Source organism: Trichosurus vulpecula, chromosome 5 (genome assembly GCF_011100635.1).
Source record: "Trichosurus vulpecula isolate mTriVul1 chromosome 5, mTriVul1.pri, whole genome shotgun sequence".
Taxonomy (NCBI): Eukaryota; Metazoa; Chordata; class Mammalia; order Diprotodontia; family Phalangeridae; genus Trichosurus; species Trichosurus vulpecula.
In genome coordinates, this window is record NC_050577.1 from 117,964,761 (window position 1) to 117,992,740 (window position 27,980).

At 45.3% G+C, this 27,980-nt stretch overlaps 1 protein-coding gene across 5 annotated transcripts; it reads left to right on the forward strand.

Annotated features, from left to right (window-relative positions):
* Positions 1 to 290: 290 nt before the first annotated feature.
* On the forward strand, positions 291 to 27,866 carry LOC118850156 (putative cation exchanger C521.04c). 5 transcript variants are annotated; one of them, XM_036759363.1, is made up of 19 exons: positions 291 to 481; positions 3,119 to 3,960; positions 8,032 to 8,140; positions 8,365 to 8,481; positions 9,178 to 9,239; positions 9,725 to 9,865; positions 10,237 to 10,419; positions 11,864 to 11,966; positions 13,385 to 13,526; positions 14,814 to 14,997; positions 19,886 to 19,985; positions 21,151 to 21,269; positions 22,650 to 22,687; positions 23,458 to 23,570; positions 23,953 to 24,101; positions 24,828 to 24,922; positions 26,045 to 26,123; positions 26,859 to 26,967; positions 27,338 to 27,866. In XM_036759363.1, exons 3-19 carry the CDS (start codon positions 8,059 to 8,061, stop codon positions 27,409 to 27,411), a joined length of 1,890 nt encoding a protein of 629 aa, XP_036615258.1. In that variant the 5' UTR covers positions 291 to 481; positions 3,119 to 3,960; positions 8,032 to 8,058; the 3' UTR covers positions 27,412 to 27,866. The 5 variants fall into 5 exon arrangements, with proteins under 5 accessions (XP_036615258.1, XP_036615259.1, XP_036615263.1 ...); XM_036759364.1 differs by having other exon boundaries at positions 26,866 to 26,967; XM_036759368.1 differs by lacking the exon at positions 9,178 to 9,239.
* Positions 27,867 to 27,980: the final 114 nt, after the last annotated feature.

Genomic DNA, 27,980 nt, shown 5'->3' on the forward strand with positions numbered 1-27,980 from the left:
ATTTTTTGGTAATTTGATTGATATGACACTGAATAAATAAATTAATTTAGGTAGAATTATAATTTTTATTACATGGGCTTGGCCTGAGTAATTGCTATTTTTCCAGTTGTTTAGATCTGACTTTATTTGTATGGAACGTGTTTTGTAATTGTGTTCATGTAATTCCTGGGCTTGTCTTGGTGGGCAGACTCTCAAGAATTTTATATTGTCTACAATTAATTTTAAATGGAATTTCTCTTTCTATCTCTTGCCTTGACAATTTATATGGGTTTATTTTTTATCCTTATTTAGTCAATTCTCTAGGGTTCTCCAAGAATACCATCATATCATCTGCAAAGAGTGATAATTTTGTTTTCCTGGTACTTTTTGGAGCAAGAAGGATCAGGGTCCTAACTTTCTGCCCATTTCTCAGGGCAATCTGCTCTTCCCAAAGATTATGAGTGACACGTGGAAAATCTCAGTGTTTTGCAGTGTGACCACAGTGAGTAATATAACTTTAGGATTCCTTCTGCTGTTTGGAGTTGCAAGCTCACTTAATTGCCTCCTCCTCCCTCTTTTGTTAATTGATTGATGGGGCTGGGCACCTAGGAAAGATACAAAATGAATAAGATGCAGTTATTGCCTTCAAGGAGATTATATTCTAATATTATGAGTTTGTTCATCAGGGCTATGGGGATGGCAGTAATACAAACTCAGAATTTTAATTACTTAGTTTTCCATTTAACTGAACAATTCATCAGACTCTTATGCATCTTCCATATGCTGGATGCTGTAACAGACACAAGTTCAGATAACTCTGAGGCTTATGGCCTATGGCCTATGGCCTCATTCAGAGATAGGTAGGACACCAAAAAAAAAAAAAAACTCTGTGTGTGTATTGTATTCTTCTTTAAGGAGAGTATGGGGACTGAGGAGAAGACCATTTCTATTGTGTATTGTATGTAGCTATGAGAGTTGAGACAATTGTTAGCTCTCTTTACTTTCTAATAACTCTTATAATTCCTCACCAGAATCCTCCGATTCTTTAAGTTTGGGGCAATACCAATGGGGTTCTTCTACCTCCCCTAACTGATCAGGGAGGGTTTTGTTCGAAGGACACCAGAGGGCTGCATCATGCCCTGGTTGTATTCATCACTCCAATGAGCCACATCTCCTCGTTTCTACCCAGTCCTTCAGGTTGTGTATGTATAATCACAGCACTTTATAGATGCTCAGTAAATCCTAAAAGATCATAGAGATGAAGAAGAATCCATGAAGCTGGTTTTTCTCTCACTTTTTCTCAAGCCTACTTACTTGGTGTGGTCTGAGATTGCTCCATCACCATTAAATATTCTCTGGAGATCTGTCAGTGGAGTTTGGGCAACATGGACAGAGGTAACACATCCCAGCTCCCGCCAGCATAGCTAAATAGCATCCTGAAATCCTGGATCCCACCATTTACATGTAGAACAGTGCTACTTAATCTGGGGTCCACCGATCCCTAAGGGATATGTAAATAGGTTTTAGGGATCCACTTTTTGGGTAAGGAAAAATTGTCTTTATTTTCATCAACAGATAGGTGAGCTCCTTTAATGTGGTGAAGGAAATGTAGCATTTCCTTCAATCTGAGAAGGGGTTTTACCATAGGCTTCACCAGTGTACCAAAGAGATCCACAACGCACATAAAAAGTTCTAAGGACCCCCTGACCTAGAGCCTGTAAGAGAGAAGCAGCAGATGTAGGCATACATCTACATAGCCAATTCAAGACCCATGGAAACAGAATAAATGTTTGACTTCTTCCTGCCTACCCCCAAGCTGACCTCATAGAAAGAACCATAGAACATATAGAATGTTATTGATAGAAGGGGTCTGAGAGATCACTCAGTCGAAACCTCACATTCTACAGATGGAGAAATAGGCCCAGAAAGGGTAAGTAACTTGCTCAAGGCAACAGCCAATTAGTGGCAGAGTCGGGATGAGAGCCCCAGCCTCCTGACTCCCAGGCCAGTGCCCTGTCTATGAAACCAAGAGGTCTGAGGGAGTGATGCCTGAAGGTGATTTTTTTTCCTGATTAAACTTGATTTAGGAAAAAATGGAATATTTGGTAAAAAAAAAATTAACAAATATTACCTTAATAAAACAAAATTAATGGATATTCTCCCAACAGTAGATCCATAAGTACATTCCAACATGGCCAAAGTGTTGGTTTGTTTTACCTGACACTATGTATTTGTGGGAGTGCTTCTACCTAGGATGGTAAATTGAGGGAGGCAAGGAAGATGAGTTGAGGAGTCATGAACATAGGGGAAAAGAGGAAAAATTATAATATCTTATTTATTATAATTAACTTAGCTTGAGATGGTTACTAAAAATAAAATCCCCAAACCTATTACTTATTGGTTTTGATCTACTTCTCCATCTTGTCATTGGGACTGCTGATAAACAGTCACTCTGACTTTGACCGTGTCTTCATTCTTTTTTCCCACCTAGCATGGTTGAAATCAATTGGGAAATAGCTTGATGATAGCAGAAGTGGGGTGGAGGGTGGGGGAGGAAAAAAAGAAAAATCAAGAGATCCAAAGAGCAAAACTAGGCTCAGCTGATCATGAGTTGCTGACATTTTTGACATTGCTGTGATGGAAAGAAGGCTAGATTTGCAACTGAGGGGACCTGCTGCTTCTACTTACTCCCTGTAGAACCTTGGGCAAGCCACTTAAGCTTTCTGCTCTGTGCTTAAATGGGCTCTAAAGTCCCAATCTGTGGCCTGATGAACTGGGTACAATAACTGGAAACCAGAGAGATGGATTCCAGCTCAGTATTCCTAATGGAGGTCCTAAGTAGAATGGACCAAGCAGCTGGTGTTTTCCTCCTAACGGGGAGGCTATCTGGACATGTTATACAGGAAATCCTTAGGTACGCACTAGATTAATAATATAATAATACAAGGTTTGCAAAGCTTTCACCAATATTATCTCAATTTTATTTTCACAACAATTCTGAAAAGGTAGATGATCTTATGATGCCCAATTTATAGATGAGGAAACTAAGGCAGACAGAGGCATAACAGTGACTTGCCCAAGGTCACAATGCTGGTAAATGTCTAAAGCTATATTTGAACTTGGATCTTCCCGACTTCAGGTCCAGTGCTCTTTCCACTGTGCAACCTAGATGACTCTAGATGACATCAGATGGCCTTTGAGGACCCCTTCCACTGTGCAATTCTGTGAATGAAATATAGAATGAAGAACATCAAGTGTGCTCAGATTTCTTCCTGGACTGCCTGATATATAATAGGTGCTTAATACATGCTGCTTGTTTGAGTGTAAGAAGGAGAAGAAAGGGAGGCTAAGCTGTTCAAGAAGCATTTACTTAGTGGTAGGGAGCAGAGAATGAAGCAATTATAATGCTTTATAATTATAAGTAATTAGTAATGAAGCCAGGCCCCACAAGCCTCATCTGTCAATCGAGAAACTATTATTGAATAGCAGGTACTGTGATGAGCCTTGGTGTACAAGGTCAAAAGTGAAACTCTCTTGCCCTCATGGAACATACACGCTAAGAATGGTAAGAAGTCTTTGGGCCGCCCCCAAGTAGAATGGACGGCACAAAGAATTCCTATGATGATGTCACAAGGCTGGGGAAGGGGAAGTCTGCATTCTGACCCTGAGCGAGTGAGCTCCACTCACTGTGCCTGAGGCCTAGAGCAAACCTGTTCGTAAGCCTGCCCCTTGGCTTTTTAAGACACCACCATAGATAGTGTGATGCTCCACTCTTTTGCTCTGAAGGGGATGTGGAGTGGCTAAGGCAGGGTGAGCAGAAGCTGGCTGGTTCCTTTCACTCCCTTCTTCGCAGAGCTGTTCACTCCCAGGTGCTGCCATCACCAGTTAGACCAGAAGCCAGCGTGTGTCAACTGCCTGGTCAAAACTACCATCCTGGCGGAGAATGAGGTGGAGGCCAACAAGTTATCTAATAACTACAAGGTGAGTCTCTTCCTAGTACTTAGTGCTGGGAGCAGGCAGCTGCCCTTTCCTTCCCCTGATCCTCCCACATGGAAGCTCTCAGGGTCCCCACTAAAGTTCATGTGGTTGGCAGCACAAAGGAGAATGTGTCACCCCATACACGCATCTGAAGGTTATCCCGGTTTCTAAAGAGTGAAGTGGAGCTCAGCCTCCTCTTCCAGGGACTCTGGTCAGAGCTGTGTGTCCGTAGGTGTTCTCTGCAGGCTGTGTGCTGGAGCCCCAGATGATTGATTCTTGCCAGCGAGACAGCAGCGATGTCTATCCTAAGTTCTTGCTCATTGAGGAGGGGAGGGGACAAGAATCACCTCATCTTCCTCCTCTCCAAATTACTCTCAAACATCAGACCTAGGGAGCAGAAAACTCTGCTGCTAGGGGTATGTAATGGTAATCAGGGTGGGGCTTTTTCTGTTCTTCTCTTAAATATCTTTAATGATTCTGGCTTCTGTTTGAATGGGGCTGGTAAAGTGGGATCTTGCCTTGGAATGTTGGAATCAGGAGTCATATGATGTGATACTGGGGGTGGGAACTTTCGCACATCCAGCCTGGGTGAGGTCAGAGTCCCCAGGGCTCTGAACAGGATATAACTGAGGTGAGCTTGGTGGTTGACTTTTGGGGCTCACTCGTGGAAGGGGTGTTGAGACTCTGGGCAAGCCGTTGTGACTATCCCCCAGACTCATTGCTAACCCAGACTCATTGGTTCCTTGCTAACTATGAATTGTAATTTGAATCAAACAAGGTATGTCTGTTGATGTTTGTAATTTCTGTTCGTATTTGCCTTGAAGTTCAGGGGGCTGATCTTTTCCCTCAGAACTAAGTGAACGATATATGTATGTTTGGTTAAACTGAGTTCATTAACCCCTTAAAGTTGTTTTCCTTAGAAAAGCAGATCAAAGAACCTGTGGCCCTCTGTGTGCTGGTTGTTGTTGGTCTTATACAGCCACAGAAGCTGCTAGCAGATTGTTGCTACAGGGTAACACAGTAACAATGTTTATGTAGTGCTTTAAGGTCTGCACAGAGTTATTGTAAATGTGTCGTCACCTTTGATCCTTACAGCCTTGGGAAGTAGGTCTTATTATCACCCCCATTTTACAGATAAGGACACTGAGGCACATGGAGATTACATAACTTGCACAGAGCCATGCGCTGTCTGTGGATAGATTTGAGCTTGGGTTTCAATGATTTCAGGTCCAGCTTTCTAAGCCCTGTGCCATCTAGCTGCTTCCCAAGAACCGTATGCCCTACCCTCTCTAATAATTCTTCCCCCACAAGCTTCACGTGTTGCTCAAATGAGATGATGGCTATAAAGTACTTTATGAGCATTGAAGCACTCTCTAAATGTTAGCAGTCGCAGCTAGGAGAAGCCCTCACCACCTCCTTTGCGCTTTAGCATTGACAGCAGGTTTGTGTTCTTTTGGATTTGTCTTGAATGTTCAAGCCAAGCTCTGGTGGAAACTGAGTGAGCTCAGAAGGGATGGCTGGGCCTTGAAGGGCTCTGTTGAGAAAGAAACAGCAACATACAGAGACCTGGAGATGAAGCCTTCCCAAATTGGGGGGTGGAGGAACAGTAGGGGAAGGGCTGCTGTACCTGCATTTGCACAGACTGTCCCCTGTGCCTGGAATGCAGCCCCCTTCCTCTTAGAATCCATCCCTGATTTTCTTCAAAATTCAGCTCCAGAGCCACTTTTTCCAAGAAGCCTTTCCTGATTGTGCCCCTTCCCTAGCCTCCAGCACCGCTTCCCCAATATAAGCCTTGTCTTTGGTTTCTCTCTATGTAACTGCAACATTTTCTCCCATATTGTCTTCTTTCCTCAAGCTCCCCAAACTGCTCCCTCCACGCATCCCCATTCCTTCACCTGAGGACCTCATCTCACACTTTACTAAGAAAATCATTTGCTATAAGCTTCACTTCCCCATCTCAAAATCCCATGTCATCCATCCCTCATTCTTTGATTTTCGTAATTCGTCTCTGTTGAAGAGATGACCCTTCTCCTCAACAAGGTCAACCCTGTACGTGGTCCTTTGGTCCCATCCTCTCCTGTGTTTTCCAGCACATTGCCCCAATAATCATTGCCTGTCTCACTCCTTCTGTCCTTCCCTTCCTTTATCTCTCTCTCTCTCCGTCTCTGTCTCTCTGTCTCTAATATTCACTATCTCCCTATGGCACCCAACCTGAGAGACTGTGTGGTCTCGGACGAGTCACTTAACTTCTGTCTGTCTCAGTTTCCTCTTCTGTGAAATGGTGATAATAATAGCAGGGTTGTCGTGAGGACCAAATGAAGTGATAATTGTAAAGTGCTTGGTGAATGTTTGCTGTCATCACCATTATGATGTCGCTTCCTTTGCCATTAAAGAGAAATCCCCAGGCCATGCCATCCCCTCAAATGATTTGTCTAACTTCTCTCCTCTTTCACCAGCTAGACTGCTAGAACAAAGCTGTTGGCCTCTACTTTCTCTCTCTCTCTTCTCAGCTGTTCAAAGTGTGGCTTCCAGCTTGTCACTGTCTCTGGGCTTCCTAATGATCCCTTAATTGCTAGATCTGATGACCTTTTCTCAATCGTCATCCTTCCTGCCCTCCATGCAGCCTCTGGCAATGCAGACCCCAGCTCCTGGATACTTCTTTTCTGGGCTTTTGTGATGCTGCCCTTCCTTGCTTCTCCTATGGGATCACTTCTTCAGAGCCTTCTTTGCAGGTTCATCGTTATTCTCATGCTCTGTAACTATGGGTGTCCCCCAAGACCCTGTCCTGGGCCTTCTTCTGTCTAGACTCTCACTTGTTGACCTCACCAGCTTCCATAGGGTTTCAGTCATGTACGACTCTTCATGACCTTATCTGAGGTTTCCTTGGCAAGATACACAAGTAGTTTGCCATTTCCTTCTCCAGCTCATTTTACAGACGAGGAAACTAAGGCAAACAGGGTTAAGTGACTTGCCCAGGGTCACACAGCTGGTAAATATCTGAGCTGGGATTTGAACTCAGGAAGATGAGTCTTCTGACTCCAGGCCCGGCACGCTATCCACTGCCCATTCCTAATGTATGATGTGCCAAATCCTTGACTCTTATGGTTTTGTACTCATTTGTCACTGGCATCTGGAACATACTCCCTCCTCACCTCTTAAAATTCCTTGTTTTCTTCAAAATTCGACTCAAGTGCCACTACTTATATGAAGACTTCCCTGATTTCCAGTCCCCCTCATATCCCTCCCACTAGCATCCTCCCCTCCACAGTTGCCTTGTATTTGCTTCTATGTACTTCTATATGTACATAAATTTCTTCGGAGCAGAACTGTTTCATGTCTTGTGTTTGTATCCCCAGGCCCTAGCACAGTGCCTGACACATAGTAAGTGCTTAATAAATCTTTGTTGATTGATTTTCTGGGACTGATGAATCTGAACAGTGGCAATGGGGAGAGAACAGGACCTAAGGTTTATATGCATACAGCCAACCTGGAAAACTCCCATCATCACCTAGGCAAAGTCCTCCCTGCCAGACTTCCATCAAAATGCCCATTGCCTAAGGAATCATGTTGTCTTTTTTGGTTGTGACCCCTTTTCTAATAGGTGGTCCTCACTGAGTGTCCATTTTATTCTGATTTTACTTCTAGAAAAAAAAAGTTTCTATATCAAATTGCTCACCATCTTTGAGGAAGGGAGAGGTGAAGGGGGGGAGAAAATTTGGACCTCAAAATTTTCAAATGAATGTGAGAATTTGTCTTTTCATATAATTAGAAAAAAATACTATTAAAAAAAAACCCAGGAGACTGAATTTGCTATGAGCAAGAGGAGATTCATTGGCAAAGCTAATAAATCTCTTTACTTTAAAAGAAAGAAAGAAAGAAAGAAAGAAAGAAAATGTTAAAGGGTGAATGAGATGGTCCCAAATCCAGTGTGGGTTTCATTTTTGTTTTGTTCTAACCTAACATTGCCTACCTTTCCTAAGAAGGGATTAAGCAGAGCTGGAGATACGTTAGTATGGGAAAGGGCTTTCTGTGCCATCTCCCCTAGCCCTCTCCTTCCATTTTTTTCCCTGGAAGTTTGGGTTCAAGAAGTGGAAGGGTCACATGACTGCTCGGCCCTGGGAAGACCGATCAGAGATCGTGAGGGAGCTCTACACTGACCTGTGTACCATCAGAAGCCCTCCTGGTAGGCCACCTCTCACAGCTTCTGGGGTGGGGAACGCAGTTTGCCAGATCATCCCAACTAGGCCCTGAGGAGGAGCTGGAGGGTCAGCAGGGGCAAGGCAGACTTAGTAGCAGTGGGACCATGAAAGAAAGAGGAAATGTGGGCTACCCAAAAATACAATGCGTGGTGTGATGGGGCTTCCTTGGAGATGCCACGTGGCCTCATCTGGCATTTTCTGTCCTCAGGCTCCTCCGTGACCTGGGGGAATGTCTTCTATGTGTTGCTGTTTGGCTGGTGGCTTTCCCTGGTCTACCTCCTCATGTCTGCACTGATGTTTCTCACCATCCTGGCAACTCCTTATGGTTTGTCTTCCCAGAGGGATGGGCCACCCCTAGCTTCAGACCTGGTCATCTCCACCATAATTGAGTGCAGTGGAGAAAGTGCTAGATGTGGTCAGGGGACCTGGGATCCAATCCCAATGCTCATACCTACTACTGTGTGACCCTGGGGTGCATCATTCCCTCTCTGAGCCTCAGCTTTCTGGCCTATAAAACAGGGATGATGGTAACATTTGACCCATCCTCCTATACAGGATTGTTGTATAGTGTTTCATAAACTTGAAAGACACTCCATATGTAGGAGTTGCTATTTGTTTCCAGAATAAAACAACTAACTATGGTAGACCCTGGCCCATGATAGAATTCTCAGGGGCCATCCATACTTACTACCACTGGTATCTGCCTTTCTGGTGATTTTTTTTCTGGGCTGAAACAGAGGCTTGGCAGAATTGGGGGATCTGAGGGCTTTGTTACGCAGCCAGCTTCTACCCAACCTGATCTCATTTTAGCCCACTTTTACCCTGTGGCTCACAGAATCCAATATAACCTCAGAGGCCATCTGATCTAACCCATACCTGAACAAGAGTCCTTTCCATAATACCTGTAACAAGTGGCCATCTACCTTAGCTCAAACACCTTCCTCTATCCATCTTTTGAAAAGGAAGGTCCTTTCAGAGCTCACTGGGCCCTTCCCCCTCCCATTCTCTCTCTTGCCTACAGGGAAACTATGCTGGCATCTCGCTGGATATTTGTTCTGGCCATTTGATAAAGTGATCCAGAAGGTATAGAAGGAGAAGGGTGGGAGTAAGGATGCTGAGGTGGTCATAGACAGACCCTGGCAATGTTGTGGGTTGGGGGAGAATGGGAGGAGTGTGAGACAGAAAAAAATCCCACCTTAGGAGTTGCCAAGGGTGTTTAGAAAATTAGTCTTTGTAGGCAAGACACATTATCTCCTCCCAGTGGGGCTATGTAAGACCTAGCTTGGGGTTTCTAGGAAGGGTTTCTGATTCCTTCTCCTCCATTAGTTCATGTTGAGGGCGGGAATTGCATATATGTGAAGTCTGTGAGGCCTCCAATGCCTTCTGTTCCCTGTGGGCACACATACACTGCTTCTTTCTAAATAGTTGGTCTATGGGCTGTGTGAAATCCTTATGTACCAGGTACCTTGGCCATACCCAGAAATACTCCTGGCCACCTGACTTTTTAAATAAATAATCTGGTTTTTGTTTTTAGATTCCTTCTCTGACTTCCTTTTTCCTTCTTTCAGAAACATTTCTCCCTTAGGTTGTGCAGGGATGCCAGTAACTGTGACTTCTCTGAACTAGAGACCAGCCCCCTTCTCAGTCACCTTGATGGGCCACTCAGGGCTCAGAAGGTGTACTCAAACCACCCAAAATATAGTCACTGGGTAAGTCTGTCCCTCTTGTGCTTCCCCTTCCCTTCTCTCTTCAACCCTAACACTTGAGATGTGGAGATCCAGGACTGGGAACTTTTATATCCTCTTTCTGAGCTATGTGTTTTTTTTCTTGAGTTCGTTTTCTTCACTGCTTCCAATTTTCTCCATCACAAAATGGGACCAGAGTAAATATCAGTGAAATAAAAGGCACCCAATTACCATAGGTTGTCTTAAAAGGCAATGGCTTAGAATCTTTGCCTTTTCTCCATGAAGACCCAAGGATCTGTGAGCACAGGGCCAAAGCTTCAGGATCCCCCATGTGAGTTGTTGGCATGGAAGAACAGCATGAGTAGGTCATTTCCTTCTTGGTCTTCTCTTGCTAGTACCGAGTCAGCACTTACATCTGGCTTTTCCTGGGCTACCCTGTCCTGGTCATCATTCACGGCCTCATCTGCTGCTTCTCCTGGCTCCTGGTGTTCATCATTCCAATTGCCAAGATGAATGCCAGGATGGTGGCCAGGATCCTACTGGCAGACCCAGAGCAGGTGCATGTGCAGGCGATAAAGGTGAGGTGTCCTTGGATGGAGGGGAGAGGGCCACACCTGCCTGGGGGGGATGACCTCTAGTAGCTCTCTGGGACTTGGGACTGGAAGGCCAGTGCCACTTGGACAGATCTGGGTGTACGCAAATGAGGAACATCGGCTCAGACCACATCATTTAGTCCTTAAGGCAGTATGGTAAGGAGGGAAGGGCAATTAATTAGGAATCAGAAAAATCTAGATTCAGATCCCTTCTCTTAGAATCATTGATTTTACAGGTGAGGAAACTGAGGTCCCAGAGAAGTTCAGGGTCTTTCCCAAGCTCACAAAGGCAATAAAGAGAATGAAAATTTGAACCCAGGACCTCTGATTCCAAATCCGGCCCTCTGTCCACCTACTCTACCACTTTCCAGTTGCATGACATTGGGCAAGTCACTTAATTTCTCTGAGACTTACTTTCTGGATGTGATAAATATCCACACTGTCTGCCTTACAAGGTGGCTGAGGGAAAACTTGGGAACTGAGAAGAGCAGTTTGCAGAGTCTGGAGCTCTCTGTCATTGTGTGTTACTCGTGTTGTCTCCAGCCTTCTCCTTTCCTTCCGCCTTCAGCTGATGCTGGGCTAATTTGAGCTCCATAGGATCCGAACTTGCATCTTGTTGAAGGCAGAGGAAAGTTTGAGTTTCGATTGTTATTAGTCCTTTATTGGTCTTTCTCTACAACTCCCCAGCCCCTGGAGCCTAGGATGGCAGTAGCTGGAGTTGGAAGGGGTCTTGTAGGTCATATCTCGTCTACTCCCTCACCCCCATTTTACAGTTGGATGGAAGCCAATGCCTAGAGAGGTTGAAGTGACTTGGCCAGACATTAGTGGCAGATGTGAGACTAGACCCCAAGTTCTCTGACCCAAAGTGGAAGGGCAAAACATATACCTGGAAATCTCACTTTCCCCCAGAAGCCCTCTTAGGATAAGAAGTGCAAAAAAGAAAGTCCTTTCAGAAATCTCTGGGACTTAAGGCTCAAATATTTTAACGGAACCTACTGGCCATTTTTTTTTCATAGAATTGTTGGAAGTAGAAAGCAGGGTTCAAATCCCAAAGGACCCAGCCAGCCCGTCTAGCTCTGGCCCCTTCTGCCCACTCCTATCATTCCCTCACAATGCTGCCTCTTTGGTCAACAAGAAAATACAGCCCTACCTCAATTTTCCTCTGCATTCCTATTCCCTGCTTCTTTCTAGGACCCTTTTGCTCTATACAAATGTGGAAGTAGGGGAGGAATGTCCATAGCATTCAATGAATAGGGAAAGGTCTGAGACCAGAGCCCACATGCCAACACCCTACACTCCAAAGGGTTATAGGAGGGGCAGATTGGGGGTGGGATGTTGAAGAAAATAGGCCCAATGTAAATAGCCCTTCAGAAGAAAACTTGCCCTTCTGAATGTCTTCTGTCACCCTCCTCCACAACCCCATCTTTAGACAGAGGATCCCTCGGATGCCGACACACTTTTGTGCTGTTCTCACGCGGCCAACTCGTATTACTACAAGTATACCGTGGATGGTGTTAATGTCTTTGCCATCAGTATCCTTTGCCGTGTCAAAGAGAAGGCCACAAATGCCATTCCTCCACAAGAGCCCTGTGGCTGGAAATAGTGGGAAAGGACGCACTGAATCTGGGAAGAGGAAGAGGATGGTAGCGAATGAGGAAGACTCACCCCCAAGTGGAAGGGAGCAAGACTTTGGCAATGGAGCTCTCCCGTGCCTGGTCCTGCTCTTCCAGAAGCAGGAGAACCTTCTATGAGACTTAGTCCACAGCTGGGTGGTGCGGGGCACCAGTTATAACAGCCTGAGATGAGGGGAAAAGGTTGGGCGGGGTGGGGGGAGGAGACTGCCTAATGTTCACTGCAAATGAAGATATATCCCATTCCATAATTAACAACAGTTTTTTGATTTCCCAGGAGTGTTCCGCCCTACAAAACTGTAAGGACAGGGTTGATAGGGACCATCACAGACTGCTTCAGTCCTGCTCCTTTTCTGAAGATTCATCAGGCATTACATAAACCAGTCACCATGCCTTACATCTGTCAATGAACACAATTGGTGGGACAGATGCAAATTTCCCAGGCAGCACTGGGTGATCAGAAGTGCTTACATTTTTTTAAGCTTTCCCAAAATGAGACAAACCGTTAGGAACAGTGTGTTTCAAGAACAACCTATGACAGAAGGCAGGTAGCCATTAGATTCTGATAGCCCATGGGACAATTCCGTCCTACCTGTCAAGGTTCTTGCCAGAAATTTAATTGTCGTTCATTCAAGATAAGTTCCAGAATGCATGTACATTTTAGAATCTCTTTGTCCCAGATGATTCACAAATAAAGCAAGCTAACATTATGTTAGCCCTTGGTGCGTCTGCTTGATTCCCTTCGTGAAATGCCTCTGAAACATTGAATATTTTCATGCTGAGAAGGTCACTCTAATTCTGTGATTCTGAATAACCCTTATCCTGCAAGTTTGACAATGACTTCTGGCAAAAAGGCAATAAAATGTGGCTTGCACTGATTGAGGTTGTTGGTAAAGAGATAATCCTGAAATTGAAAGGGGCTCACGTCTCAGATGGACCTGTTGAGTGTCGATTAACCTTACAGCAATGCTGGACACCAACCTGTTACATTTCATTAGGGATAGCAGAGAAGGAGCCTGGTGAAGCCCATTAGGGTGGGCAGTGGGGAGAGGGTGGAGTGTGAGGAGGAAAGGAGAGAAGGCCTGCTGTTTGTTGTGTTATTAATATTTTACAAAAGGAAGGAAATGGGAACACCACATGCAGAGGAAGCATCATGAAGGCTGATAGCAGAGCTGGGGGCAGGGGCCCCTGACTCCCTGTAGGTAACCCATTTGATTTGTTCTGCTCGGGGATGGCCTCCTCCAAACAGATCTGTTTAGAGACATAGGAAAAACTTTTAAATGAGCATGGAGTCCTGTTCCTTAACCCGTTGTCTTCAGACCTCCTGCCCCTGGTACTCGTGACCTTGATCTTGGGCTATGTGGACAGCCAGAACCAATACACGAGCTCTCTGGCCAAGTTCACCCTCTCCCTCCTCTCCATCATCCCCCTGTCTTACTTCATTGGCATGGCCATCGCCAGGTAAGACTGAGGGTGCTCAGAAGCCACTTGTGTCTCCCCATTTTCTATATCCGGATCCCCCAAGAGGCCACAGGGCAGAGTAGAAAGAACACTGAGCTGAGAAGCTAGAGACTTTGGAATCAAGTCCTAGCTGTGGCACTCACAAGCTATGTGGGCAGCTGGCTGGCACAGCAGATTAGGTGCTGGGCCTGGGATTGGGATAAGTTCCAGTCCAGCTTCGGATACTTCCTAGCTCTGCGACCCTGAACAAGCCACTTAACCCTGTTTGCCTCAGTTCCCTCATCTGTAAAATGTGCTGGAGAAGGACATGGTGACCACTCCATTATCTCTGCCAAGAAAACTAAAAATGTGGTCACGGGTCAGACATGCCTGAAATGACTGAGCAACAGCAACAAGCTATGTGACCGTGGCTGAGTCACTTCACTCTCTGAGCTTTGGTTTCCTCATCTGTGAAACTGTCAGGGAATGCTTTATAAATCCTTAAAATGCCATATGAATGTGAGTGGCCTTGGAGTTAGGGACCTGGATTTGCATGTCCCCTCAGACATCATCTGTGTGATCTTAGGTAGGTCGGTTTTCTCATCTGTAAAATGAGGTTAATGATTGTTGGTTTTGATATTGATATAGTAATAAAGTTAGTGCCCCCCCTTAGAGTTGGTCTAAGGTAAGGGCTGTGCAAACCTTAACTGCAAGTAGAAGTTATTGATAGACTGGGCTCTAATGCATTCTCGTTTCAAATGAACAGGCTGCCTTGTTAAGCAATAAGTATTCCATGGCTGGAGGTCATCGGATCTTAGTTTTAGAGCTAGATGGGGACCTCAAAGGCTATGTAGTCCAAACCCTTTACAGATGAGAAAACTGAGGCCTACCTCAGAGATCAAGTGACTTGCCCAAGGTCACTCAGGTAGTGTGGGATTTGAACCCAGATTCTAGGACTCTTTCTACTCTGTTACAATGCTCGAATAGAGGCTGAGTGACTTATTGTTAGAGATATTGTAGCAATTTATGCATCGGCAAGGGTTGGATCAGTTGGATGTCTGTGGTCCTTTTCAACTTGGAGGCTATCTGATGCTTTGATGAATGTTAAGTGACCCAGAAATATCAGAGCCTCTTATAGTGACCTTGGCACGGCCATTTGCTTGAGGGGAAGGATGGTGTGGTGCCGACTGTACTGAACTGTGTGGCCTCTGGCCTGTGTCTGTGCTATGGACCTTCTCAGAGTACTACGACCCCAGTGAGGTGACAAGGGACAGCGGCCTTGAGCCCGGTTTTTGTCTTGGTTCCCAGCATTTCAGCTCAGAGCACTTCTGCTGTGGGCGCTGTGGTGAACGCCACATTTGGCTCCATCGTTGAGCTGACGTTTTATATCACTGCACTGATCAAGGGGGCCCAGGAAGGGAACAAATGCTACGAGGAGGTGGTGAAGTCTGCTCTGACAGGCACTGTGCTGGGCTGCATCCTCCTTGTCCCGGTGAGTCTGGCTAAGATGGCTCCTCGCTCCTCTTCAGAACCAGGTATGGAGGGCTCCAGGAGCCTGGGAAGGGCATAGACCAGCTCTAGAATTCTCACTTGGCTTATGAAAAAGTTCCCATAGTCCCAAGCATCCCAATCCCTGAGCCCAGGAAGGATGAAAGATCTGAGAGGTTAATTTGGGCTTCTTTGTTCTTCCAGACATCCCTTCCCTCTCTGTGCCCTCCCTCCAAAACAAGCTCATGGGATTTTATCTCTACAGCCGGAAAAGCCCTCGGGAACCATAGGATTCCACTCCCTCATTTTTCGGGTGAGAAAGCTGAGGCCCAGGCAGGCTAAAGGCCTACTCTAATATCACCCAGGCAGTAAGTAGGAAAGACAGGACTCAGAGCCTAATCCTCTAACCCTCCCCCCACCCAGGGAGTTCTCTTTCCCTGTACCATGCAGCCTCATGTTAAAACCAGTCTGCAAACAGTAATTCATTCAAAAAATGTTTATTGAGCACCTCTATGTACAAAGCACTGCAGGGTATACTGAGAAAATGAAGACACCATTGCTCTTCTCACAGAGGTGAGTTACAACATCCTTTGAACATGCAGAGTATTGTAAGATTCACAACTTCCAATTTCTTTGTCTCATCTGGACCCTGAGGGTCCACATCATGGTCCGCTGTAGAGCTCTGCCTTACTTTTCCTCTCGTAGAAGGGCAGTAGGCACCTATCTACCCTCCATGTACGGTGTCCTGTTCAAAGGATGTGCTCCTGCAAACTAGCGTGGTTTTTGTCATTCAAATATTCAAATCTGCCCATAAAAGCCGTGGAAGATTTTTATTTTAAAAGTGTGGCTGATTCCAGCTCTATTATGGTCTAGGTGAATGGCCTCTTCCCAGCAATGGTCTGCCTTCTCACCCTCCACCCCTACCCGCTAAGGTCTAACTGGTCTCTTGTAAGTAATAGTTGTAACACAAGGGTGCTTCCACTCTGATAGCTGATCAATTCTGTTCTCAATTTTTCTGGCGATGGAAGCAGGTATTTGCTTCAGGAGAGAAATCCATGGAAATAAAAAAACTTACGAGCCACTGCCCTGGAGAACTTGCTCTTGAAAGCAGGGGTTCTCAACTTGAGTCTGTGAGCCTGTTTTTCTTAATATTTTATTAATTGTCCCATTTCCTGTGTAATCCTATGTATTGTTTTATATATTTAAAAAAAAATATGATTGTGAGAAGGGGTCCATGGGTGTCCCCAGACTACCAAAGTGAGGACTATGACATAAAAGAGATGAGTAATTCTAATTTAGAGCAGGGATTGTCTTATTTTGCTGTCTATATCCCCAGCACTTTGCACAATAAATCATTTATTCATTGATTTAAAGGAAGATGGCCATGAGGCCTTTTGAAAGACAAGGAATCCTGTTTTGGTAATCATTCACATTAAAAAGCTCACCCAGACATGGTGAAAGAGGTCTAGCTATGACTTGATGATATAATAGCTTTCTCTAATTTGAATAAATTCAGATTTTTGCCTGACAGTTTTCTTTTCAAATTAGGCTTGCCTCTAGTGAAATGGCAGGTGCTGAAAACTGCATTTGTTAACACAGCTGACTAAATCACAGCTGCAGGACCAGACCTTTCCTTTGTAATCCTATCTTCTAAATACCTTGTCTCAAAGACCCCACCCATTCCCGGGAGTCCGTATGCCAAGCCTCAGTAAACATTTGTTAAGTGTGTGCAAAGTATGGGGATGGGGGGTCACAGAAATTTAGGTAAGACACGGCCCTGCCCTCAGGAGCTTGGAGTGACAAAGTACCAACAGTTCTTTCGTTTGTCTTTCTCTAATGTACTTCATGTAATATTGTCCATTACAGTCATGTGAGGTCTTGGGAGGGAGAAGGTCACCATCAGCCCATTTTCTGGCAGAGATGACATTTGAGTTGTATTTTAAAACAGAGGTGTCATACAATGGGTACAAAACTCCCTAGTATGACCCAAACCAGATTAAAAATTCAATTGGGAGTATTTCACAAAATAAATAAAAATGTAATACAACATAGATAATGGTGATTTGTGGGTTTTAAAGTCAATATGTGGCCTGCAAGGATCTGTTTCTATTTGAGTTTGACACCACTGCTTTTAAGTATGGGTAGGAATTACACAAATGGGTGGGGGGGAGCAGGGCAGAAAGATATTCCAAGCATTGGGAAAGAATATGAGAAAGGGCAGTCCTGAAAGTAAAATTTAAGCATGGTGGGAGGAAGGACATTCGGCAGGGAGGAAAAGTAGACAAAATCTGGCTAAAACATTGAGTGCATGGAGAGGAACACTATGAGAAATCTGCTGCCAAATGAGGGTGTTAGAGATGTAACTGAATTCACTTCAATAAGTGGATGATGTGCCAGGCATTGGGGATACAAAGGAAGCAGTGAGAAATAAGCTGTCGTTCTAATGAACTATTTTCCAAGTCTTAGAAAAAATTTCAGATTAAACATTATTTTTCATGGGCCAAAGTGAAACTTTGTGATTATGGTCTCCCTCTTTCTGGAGGGCCGCAAGCCGCTTGTTGGGATGACATAATATGTAGGAGTCGTCTCTTGCTCAGGTTTGGCTGGAACTAGAGGTCCTCTGGGAGTCTTACAATCACCTGGGCTCAAACCATCAGTCTTGGCTCTTCCTTATTATTCACGTTCACATTCAATCAGTGTGGGAGTCCTGTCAATTCTTCCATTTGTTTCTCTCATCCATTCCTTCCTCTATGGCAGGTGTCCAACTTGTCAGAAGTCTCAGAAAACTCCTCAGCAGCTTAAACCAGATTAAAATGTTTAATGAAAGAAATTTTTAAAAATACAGCACAGATAATGTTAATTTGTGGTTTTCTGGGTCAGTTTGCAGCCCTCAGGGATGTTTCTATTTGTATTGGACACTCCTCCATGACATACCAGCCTGGTTCAGGTTCTTACTGACAAGAGAATAGGTTTAGGATGGGAAGGGACCTTAGAGGCCACCTAGTCAAATACCACCATTTCACAGATGAGAAAACTGAGGCCCAGGGAGGTAGGTGACTTGACCAAAGCCTCACAGGAAGGATGTGAGTGACAGAGCTGGGCTTGGAATCCAGGGCCTTGAACTCAAAATCAGTGGACTTCCCACTGTGCCAGTGCCTCTATACTGTGAAATACCAGGCTCTCACTGATCTCTCCGGCTCCCACCTCTTCTCCCTGTATCCCAGTCACCTGAGCACATCACTAGATTAACTTTCCTAAAACACGCCCCTCTCATGCTGTGTGTCCTTTGTTGGCTCCCCATTGTCCAAGTTTCCTAATATGATATTCCAGGTTTTCTACAGCCTGGGCTCTTCTCCTGCTGCTTCCTTCCATGCCTGCCTGTGGGTTCTGATCTGACCCTAGAGTCCTTGAGAGAAATCAGACTGTGCCTGTGGCACTAGTGTTGATGCCTCTGTCATTTGCATTCATGGGGAAGGAGAAGCTAGACTCTTGCATGGGTGCCCATCCCCAGGCCCAAATCCTCATCTTCCTGGCATACAGATCTTCCTTTCTCTTCACCAGCCGATCTCTCTCTTCCTGTTGAAAACAGACGATGTGGGTGGCAGCCACACAGAACTCATAAATCAGATTCTTTGTGGATTATCAACAGCTTCACCCTTAGGCAAAGCTTGATGGACTTGTGGTCCAAAGAAGTAGAAGAATTTCCATAAGTAAGTTCCCAGCATGTCCTCGTTGGGGCTGGCAAGCTATCCCCGGAAGAGCCTTGGCTTTCCCTAAAGATCTGCTTGGTGTCCCCGTTTCTAGTTTCTTCCCTTTACAAGCCATCATCCACAGAGTTTCCAAAAGAATCTTCCTAAAGCTTCAGTGACTCCCTGTTATTTCTAGGATCATGTACAAACTCCTCAGTCTGTTATATTTTCACACACAACACATTCTAGTCAAACCGGCCTATTTTCTGTTCTCCAAACTAGGGATTCCAATCCCACCTCTCTACTTTTGCATAAGCTATAAGCCATTGGCCAGTCAAGCATTTATGAAGTGCTTACTACATGCCAGGCACTTAGCTCTCTGAATCCAGAAGCCTCCTTTGAGCTCAGCTCAGTTGCCACCTCCTATAAAATGCCTTTTCTGTAATGTTTTCTCTGCCTCCTCAAATTAGCCTCTATTCACTTATCTCTACTTGTGTCCCACTGAAGAATATGAATTCCTGTAAGGTAGAGATGGCCTAGTCTCTGGCACAGAGTAGGCACCTAAGAAATGTTTGAACTGAGTCAAGCTGAGCTGGCCCTCTATTTTCACAGGGTCTCCCTCCATCCTTGAATTGATGGCTTTTCTACTTATAATTGCTTTAGAGGAGATCCTCCTACACCCCTGACCTTCACAGTGCTAAAAAAGGAATACTTGGCATTTGATTTGATTCAACAAATGATATTCACCTACTACATATGGGGCACCATGCTGGGCAATGAGGATGCTGTTGAGGCCAGTCCAGCAGGCATGGAGGAAGTAAACTATTGGCTTTGGTAACTACTCGGACAGAAGAGATGCTTAACTAGTGCTTGTCAATTTATTTTGGTGGGTGAGGGAGAAGGGAAGACAAAGCCATAGTCATAGACCAGAGCCTGCTGGAGTGTTTCTCCTTTTGTACAGAGAGTCCATAGCAAAAGTGGAAGAGTTGGGGCGGCGGGGAGGGCAGAAGAGTTTGAATGAAAACTTTTCTAGTGGAAAAGAGCCTTAGATTTTAAATCTGTGGCTCAAAGTTCAAATGCCACTTCTGTTAGCCTTTGGGCCTCAGCCTTTCCTCTGGAAAATGAGAAAGCTGGGTGAGATAAATGATCCCTAAGGCCCCTTGCAGTCCAAAATCTGTGATCTGATGATCCTGATGTTTCCAGGGTCTCTGCATGGTGATAGGGGGAATCCACCACCCTGAACAGAGGTTTAACAACCGGTCAGCGGGGGTCAGCTCTGCACTGCTCTTCCTGTCTGTGGGAGGTAAGCCAGGGATGTGTGGGGTGGGGTCAAGGTATCCTACACAGGACAATACTGGCAGAGAATATCTAGGATGTTCTTCACAGGTTTAGATTCTGGAAACAATGTACCAACACCCCAAACTGGGGAATCAGGGTGGGAAACAAAGCTAAACTCAATCAGGGTAGAGGGTACTTAGGGACTGCTAGGTAAGTGGTCAATAGAGCTCTGGGCCTGGAGTCAACAAGACTCATCTTCCTGAGTTCAAATCTGGCCTCAGACATTTACTAGCTGTGTGACCCTAGGCAAGTCACTTAACCCTACTGGCCTCAGGCTCCTCATCTGTAAAATGAGCTGTAGAAGGACAGGCAAACCACTCCAGGATCTCTGCCAAGAAAACCCCAAATGGGGTCACAGATTCAGACATGACCGAAAAACAACTGAACCACCACCACAGAGGGCGCTAAAGGCAATATACAGGAAAGCTGAATAAACCTTTTTCTAAGGACTTGAAAGTGAAACGCCTGTGTTCTCTCTGATTTCTTCTCCTTTCTCAATGACCATTCCTTCCTAATTTAATGGTGACTAAGGGAGAACCTTGGAGCTAGCAGGTACTATACAAGTCTCCCCTTTGGCAGGTGAGCAAGTTGCAAAGGTAACATGCCCAACATCACATGGCTGAAGAGGGACAGAGAGGAGACCTGAAGCCAGGGTTCTGATTACGAGTTTGGGGCCCTCTTCTACACTACTGCCTCCTTCTCCTCTGTTAGTGTAGGAAGCTCTAAGGCTGCTCAAACTTGATGGAAGTCCCAGAAAGGAAGTCTGGAACGAACAACCTAAATGGCCCCAGATGGGCTCAAATCTCAGGTTTCACTTAACTGTGGTCTCTGATTCCTACTTCTTGCCTTTACTTAGTCCTTACTTTTGGCCTAAGAAATAGCGGTTTCATGCCTTGAGATTCCAGGTCCTTGATGTGCTAAGCCCCTTTAGTACCTTGCCCTTTGGGAGGTACCTGGCCGGCCACCATGACTCTGGGACCAGTAATCAAAGTTGCTTGACCCTGGAGATGGTGGGAGAACCTGTTCACAGCCTCCAAGACTGAGTGTCAGCAAGTATAGGGACCAGAAGAATGAGCTCTCAGAATCCTATGCATCCATGGGACCTGACACCAATTTCCTGGCTGTGACAGGTGTGTTTGCCCCGACGCTCTTCTCCAAGGTCTATGGGAGACTGATCTGCAGAGAGTGCCAAAACATTAGCCATGACCTCTCAGGAAGCTATCTGTGCCACAGCTGCCGATTTGACTTGGTAGGTAGAATGCCCTGCCCGATTCCCTGGGACCAGCCAGAGGCCACCTGGGGAAACCTCATGAATTACTAAATATGTACTTATACGTAGTACTGAAACTATTATGGGGGTGGGGAGGGTGGAGGAAAAGGAGATATTAAATTCTGAACTGGGAACCAGAATTCCCAGAGTCTATTTCTACTACTCCTCAGTTCCTTGTGCAACCTTGTGGAAAACAAAAATCAGTTTTCCCAGGAACACCCTCATGAATGAGTAATCACTGCTAGCTCTTCTACCAGGGTTTGAGGACCCTAGAGGGGATGGTATAACACAAGATAATTGGGTAGTCAACTAATATATCCCTCAGCTTTAGGTTGGTTGGTTTTTTTTTTTTTTTGAGAGGCTAAAAGTACTATAGGAATTGGAGAGAGGGCTAGAATAGTCAGGGGAGACTGTGGTAGAATTCAGCTGCATTCTAGGCAAGATATGAGAGGAGAGCAGTGGACATGGAGACATGCAGTGGAGTATGGTGTGTGTACTGCAGGCACAGAAAATCTGACTGGAGTGAAGGATCCATTAGGCATCAGTGGGAAAGGTAGAATTGAGGTCATAAAGGGCCTTAAAAGCCCCCAATACTCTGGTCAGAGCAGGTACACAGTATTGTGCTCAGTTCTGAGCTTCATGTTTTAAGCCCAACGTTGACAAAATGGAGCAATACAGCAAAGCACATCAGGAGCATTGGTAAAAGGAAAAAAGGATGTTTAGCCTGGAGAAAACTGAGCACATTTCATCTGAAGAAAACCTTATCACATTATTTCTCTCCTCCCTAGCCTTTCTCTACACACTTCTCCCAAACCACTTCAGGCTCTGCAATCTCTAGAGTCTCCACAAGGCAGATTCCTGTAATGAAGCAAGTCTAGCTCAAGGCTAGTGGAAAAACTGCCAGGGGTGGGGAGTGGTGTTCCCTAATCCCACTCTGTATGGAAAAAAAATTCTCCCACTGCAGTAGCTTCTATCATCCCCCTAGCTCTTTCAGAGTTTTGGTCAGCCCAAAACCTTCTACTGAGACTAGTATCCTAAGGATTCACTACCTCCTCAAAGTTTACAATCCAATGAAGTCAGATTTTAGACTAACTTCAATCCTTTATATAGCTCTTTTTCTGTTCTCCCAAGGGTAGGTTTTCTAAATGCCAATCTTCTTTTGAGGGGGTCATCTCTTATGTAGACTGGGGTAAGTTGAGGGCTGGGAGATGACAAGGGGAATGGCCTTGGGCAGAAAGGAGGCAGAGCCCAGACTTGGATATTGGGGAGGTCTATGAGATTTAACTTGGACATGATGTTATAGCTCTTAAGGGTAGTAATCCCTGGCCACCTGATTAATGGCTTAGGTTTGCCTTTCAGATGGAGAACAATGGAACGCTCTACTACAGCCATGTCCAGTAAGTATGACCATGACCCTGTGACCTGAGGGGAACAACTGAGAGCCCCAGTTACTGGTTTTCTAGGATCAGGATTCCTTCATAACCAGAATCTGAGTGCTTTGCCCATTTCCCACCTGTTAGGCCCTAACATTTAGGACATCCTAGAAGGAACTGAATAGCTTTGTGACCCCAGGAAATTCCCTTCCCGAGCTTCAATGGGAATGTGGGCTACCTTCTTGGTAAGGTGGCTATGACGTGTGTGGAAGAGACACTCAATTTGCAGCCTAAGTTTGAATCCTAGTCCACAGCATGCTACTTGAATGATTTCTGTCTTATTTACCTCTCTGGGTCTCCCTCAGTTTCATCTATAAAATGAGAGGGACTGAAAGACACATTTTAACATTCCATGGACATGTGAGTTGGAGATCCTCAAGAGGGTCCCCACAGGTGGTAATAATATGATTATTGCCCAGTGGAAAATAGGCAGATGGGATGGGAAGGGGTTCTGAGGGTGGGAAAAGTGACTGATCATAAAGGAAGTACTTATGGTAATTGCATTTGTGGTGGCATACCAGCTGTGTATAACTGCCTATATTTCTGCTCTTGCTTCTCTTATCATTCCCTTTGCCTCTCCCCTCCCCAACTAGCTCTGTCTTGCACAGATGCACTTGATGGAAGTCTCAGTCATTCTCAGGGGACCCTCTCCCTTGTGGGACGGAGATACTGGTGTCCTGATTGGGGCTGTTGGCCCCTGTCCTCCCCCCCTTCTCTCTGGCATTACCTTCCAGGCCCTTGGCATACACAGTGTGTCTCCTCCTCCCTGCCGCCTACCTTGTGGGCCTCTTCTTCACCCTGAAGACTCATTCCCACATCTACGACATCCACATCAGTGACTACCCCTGTGAGTTGCTAGGTGGTTTAAACCATCCTTCCCTTTGGCTTCCCTGCCCCTTTCTTCCTCCACCTGGACCAGAGATTAGCAAAGAAATTAACCAAGTTTCTCAGTTATGAAAGTGAGAGGAAGGGGGACAATTAATTTCACTGGGCAGAACCTGAGAGGGCTCCTGCACCTGGACTGTTGTGCCCCTCATAACCTAATTGTTCAAGTTGAGAATGAGTGGTGTTCTTGCCCATCCTGTACCCAAATCCTTGTAGCAGCAGAAAGGTCAACTCTAGAGGGGCAATGGAGTCCACAAAGTTGAAGAAAGGAATGGGTCTAGAGACTCCACGAGGGGTGATAACTGTCAGTCTTCTCCCTCTTTTCCTCTATTCTTCCCTACCAGTGCCTGGGCACCACAACAGTGCTGTGGTTCACTGGCCCCGATGGCGTGCGCTGCTCTTGCTGCTGCTGTGTACCCTCTGCATGTCTGCCTGTGCCGACCTGACCACAGAGCACATCAGCCCCATTCTGGAGAGTTCTACTGTGTCCCTGGTGAGTTGGTGTATCCTATCACCTTCACTTTGGTGGCAGTAGCTCTATTCAGATAGAGAGCTAGTGTTGGGAGACGGGGGTTCATAAGGAAAAAAATTACTAGGCTGAGATGGAGACCTGGGTTCTAAACCTGACTCACTGGGAGTTTCAGGTCTTCAAGTCATTCTTCTCCTTGGTTCCCTTTTCTCTCCCGATCATTCCATAGACTTGTTGGACCTGAGATGATTCTGAAAAAGAATAAGCCCTCTACCTATTCACAATATCTACCATAAAATCTCATACATGGGGGTGACTATTCCTATCGTGTTCCTAACCTTGCCAGGCTCAACCATTCAGAGCCAGGGTAAAGGATCTGATTTTGCTTTCACCCCAAATATTATTATCTAGACTTGGGGCTCAGAATCTGTCTTTTCTCATCCCATCCCCCTGCCCTATGACAGGTGGAGTTTTCCCTGCTGAGACTAAAGGCACTACTGCCATTGGCCTCTGAATAGGTATATGTGGGCCTTGCTGCCTTGGCCTAGGGCTGCAGGGCACAATCTGCCAAATTAGCCCAATTTCTTGGTCCAGTCCAGACGCTAGTGCTCAGTTGCTATTTAGAGAGGGACTTTTCTGTGGATAGAAAAGTCTTGGTTGGTGCTTTTTGAAGTGATACGAGATGAGCTTAGCATAAGTTCCTAGAAAGTTGGGGCCCAAGTGATTTTCTTTTCCTTTTCCTTCTCCCAGTATTTTATAGGAGTAAGTGTACTTGCCATGGTGCCTGAATTGCCTGAGATTGTCAATGGGATTCAGTTTGCCTTGCAGAACCACCTGAGTCTCAGGTGAGGATGCTCACCCCTGCAGGGGTGGAGGGACAGGGCAGAGGATAGTCAGAAGGGGGTGCTGACTCCTAGTGATAGCCTATTTCCCACAGCCCAAACACACATTGTTGGAGGCTTCCTGTAGAATATACTTCCCTTGTGATTGAAACTAGCATCAACATTCTAGTTAAAAATTTCTCAGTTTGAAGTTAGCAAAGTGTAGTAGGAAATCATTGTCAAATAGCTTTGAGGTTCATATTGTAAACTGGCTAGAGGAGAGGGAAAGCAGATTAGCCAAGGGAAGAGGTAGACTGAAATGAGAGGGGCGGTTCTGATTAGGCAATATGACCTCATAAAATTAAAGTAAGGCTCTGGGTTTGGATCCTCATTCTGCCGTTACCTAGCTGTGTGACCTAGGGCAAGTTACTTAATGGGTCTAAGCAAGCCTCAGTTTCCTTACCTGTAAAATAGGATTGGAATGGATGATTTCTAAAGTCCTTTCTAGCACTATGATTCTGAGTACTCTGTAGATAAGATCGTGATGAGCACAGCTATTTCAGAAGGAAATGAGTTGTGGTTGTCACCTTGGGTGAATTCACGCAATATTTGGGCTATACCCAGCAAGTAGATACTGTCTCCATGGAGAGGGGAAGGGAAGCCCTCAAGCACAAGGTAGGCATCAGGTCATGTTGCCCAAACAGCCCTGTTTTGTTTTCAAGTGGGGAAGCCCCTCTGCTCTCAAGCTGTTCGCTTCTGCCCCTGCTTTGAAGCAGTAAGGGCTGGGAAAAGGCTGTTATGATAAGAATACTGTGAATGGAGGGTCAGGAAATCTGAGTTTGAATATTAGGGTGATTTTCTGGAGTCTTTTTATACCTTTGGACCTGGTTTGTGGTCTGTAAAAGCACTGGTTGATTTTTAAGGCCTCTTCTCACTCAGATGTAGGGGCCCTGACTGCACCTGCATCAGTGGCCCAGGGCACCTTGACAAGCACACCTTTCTTCCAGCTTCCTTTTTCACCACCTCACACTTAAGACACTCTGTCCACTCTACAAGTGACTTGATCCCTTTTCTTCCCCTTTTTTGGACACACCAAAGAACCTCTGCCTTTCTTTTTTTCTATTTCCCGTTCCAATTCTCTTTTAGCATTGAGATTGGCAGCTGCATTGCAGTACAAGTCTGTATGCTGCAGATACCCATCCTGGTGCTGTTCTCCATCTTCTATGTAAGTCAACCTGGGAGTGAAAAGGACTTTCAGAGAGTCACTGACTCCCTCGCATTTAAGAGGTTAACTTGAGCATTTTCTTACTCACTTCTGCTCTCAGAAGTCCAATGGGCCTCCTCCCTTGGGAGATTGGACACTTTAGTGTCTTCCATGGATGCTCATTAAACCCTCTGGGAACAACCTTTGCTTGTTAACAGATTAGGCTCAGTTCTTGGTTATCTTTTATAGTTCACCTTGGACTTTTTTAGATTTACATGTTCACTAAGGAAAGCTATCAGAAGGCAGAGGCTGCCCCTCTGCCTCTGTCTATGAATGCGGATTGATTACTGAGACTTCTCTTGGATTGGGAGGGACCCATGTAACTCAATGTGCCTAGCCTGTTTCTCCACCTACAAAACGAAAATGACATGTTACCATGAGAATAAAATGTGTGATGGCTGAGATGACTGGGGAGGGAGGCGGGTCAAAAGACCTAGATTTCAATTCCGGCTCTGTTCCTAAGTAAGTGCCTTTTATGATCCTGGGCAAGCCAGAATGTTCATTTTTCTGGGTCTTGGTTTTCTTATCTGTAAAACGAGGAAGGTTGAAGTAGACCTCCAGCATAATTCTAAAACATGAAAGCACTCAGATCAGTATTTTGAAAGTGCTGTTAAAAATGGGACCCCCTGAGGTTGTAGGCCCTCTAATCCCCATTACAAAGTTATTATCACCAGAGGTCTAAGTTACTCCCTTTAGCCAACAGGATTTATGCTGTTCTTCAGTGACCTCCACGTCTATGCCAGCATGTTCAGTGTCATTCTCATGAATTATATCTTTATGGATGGCAAGTGTGACTACTTTCAAGGTAGGTCTGAAGGGGAAGGGAGGAAAGGGCATCCATACAGGGTATGAGGTACATTTTTCAAAATCTCCTATTTAGTTCTAAGTAGTAGCTCAGAAACTCCAGGTGGAACAGAGGCATGCATGTCCCATCCTGGGTAGGGTGGCCTCTCGCACTGATTGTTCACTTGTGGTGGAGGGGAGTAGGCGGTGTTGAAGGCATATGTTAAGGAGTTCTACCTAAAACCACATAGCAAAGAAGGCTCTTAACTAATCTCAATTTCCAACAGAAAAGTGACTTTTCCGAAATGGTTGTTACCAAAACTTATTTAAAGTTTTGAGTCCGCTCCCAGGTAGCTGAACTATGGGCCCAAATGTGTCCCTCTCCTCCTCAGGTACTGTGCTGGTGATGGTCTACTTTCTCCTCCTTGCTGTCTATTTCTTTGCTCCTTCGCCTGCTGGCTGCTGACATCTGTTTCCTCCTGGACCTAGCATTTGGCTGCATCAGAGATGACTTTCCTTTGAGGCTGAGGGACCTGTGTAGGTCTTAAGGATTTACTTCATCTGGTTTGAAATCTGCAGAACCACACTGGGAAGCCAGAAGGAGTCAATCCAATCTCTCTCCAACCCTATACCTCTGTTTTTACATTGCGGGAACTATTAAAGAAACAAAAGCCGTTGTACTAAGACTTCATTCCCCTTGATTGTGAGGGAGAGAGAGAGGACTTGGCTAACCAGATCCCATTTTCCCTCGGTCATTTTTGACTTGCCACATCCCAGGATGTCCCAAAAGGACAGTGGTAAAATGGCCCCATGTTTTTCAGTCTTAATCTGTTTATACTTTAGTAAGGAAGGAAAATAGTACAGTCACTTTACAGAAACTGCAGGCACCAAGATTTTGGCCTTGTCCTACAAGTGTAAAGACAGATTAAAGGTGAAACAGGCATCTCTGACCATTTACCCTGCTGCTATGAAGTGGGAAGAGGGATGAGACCACTCTGACCTCAATCCTGGGAAAGCCAACAGCTTTTACATCTT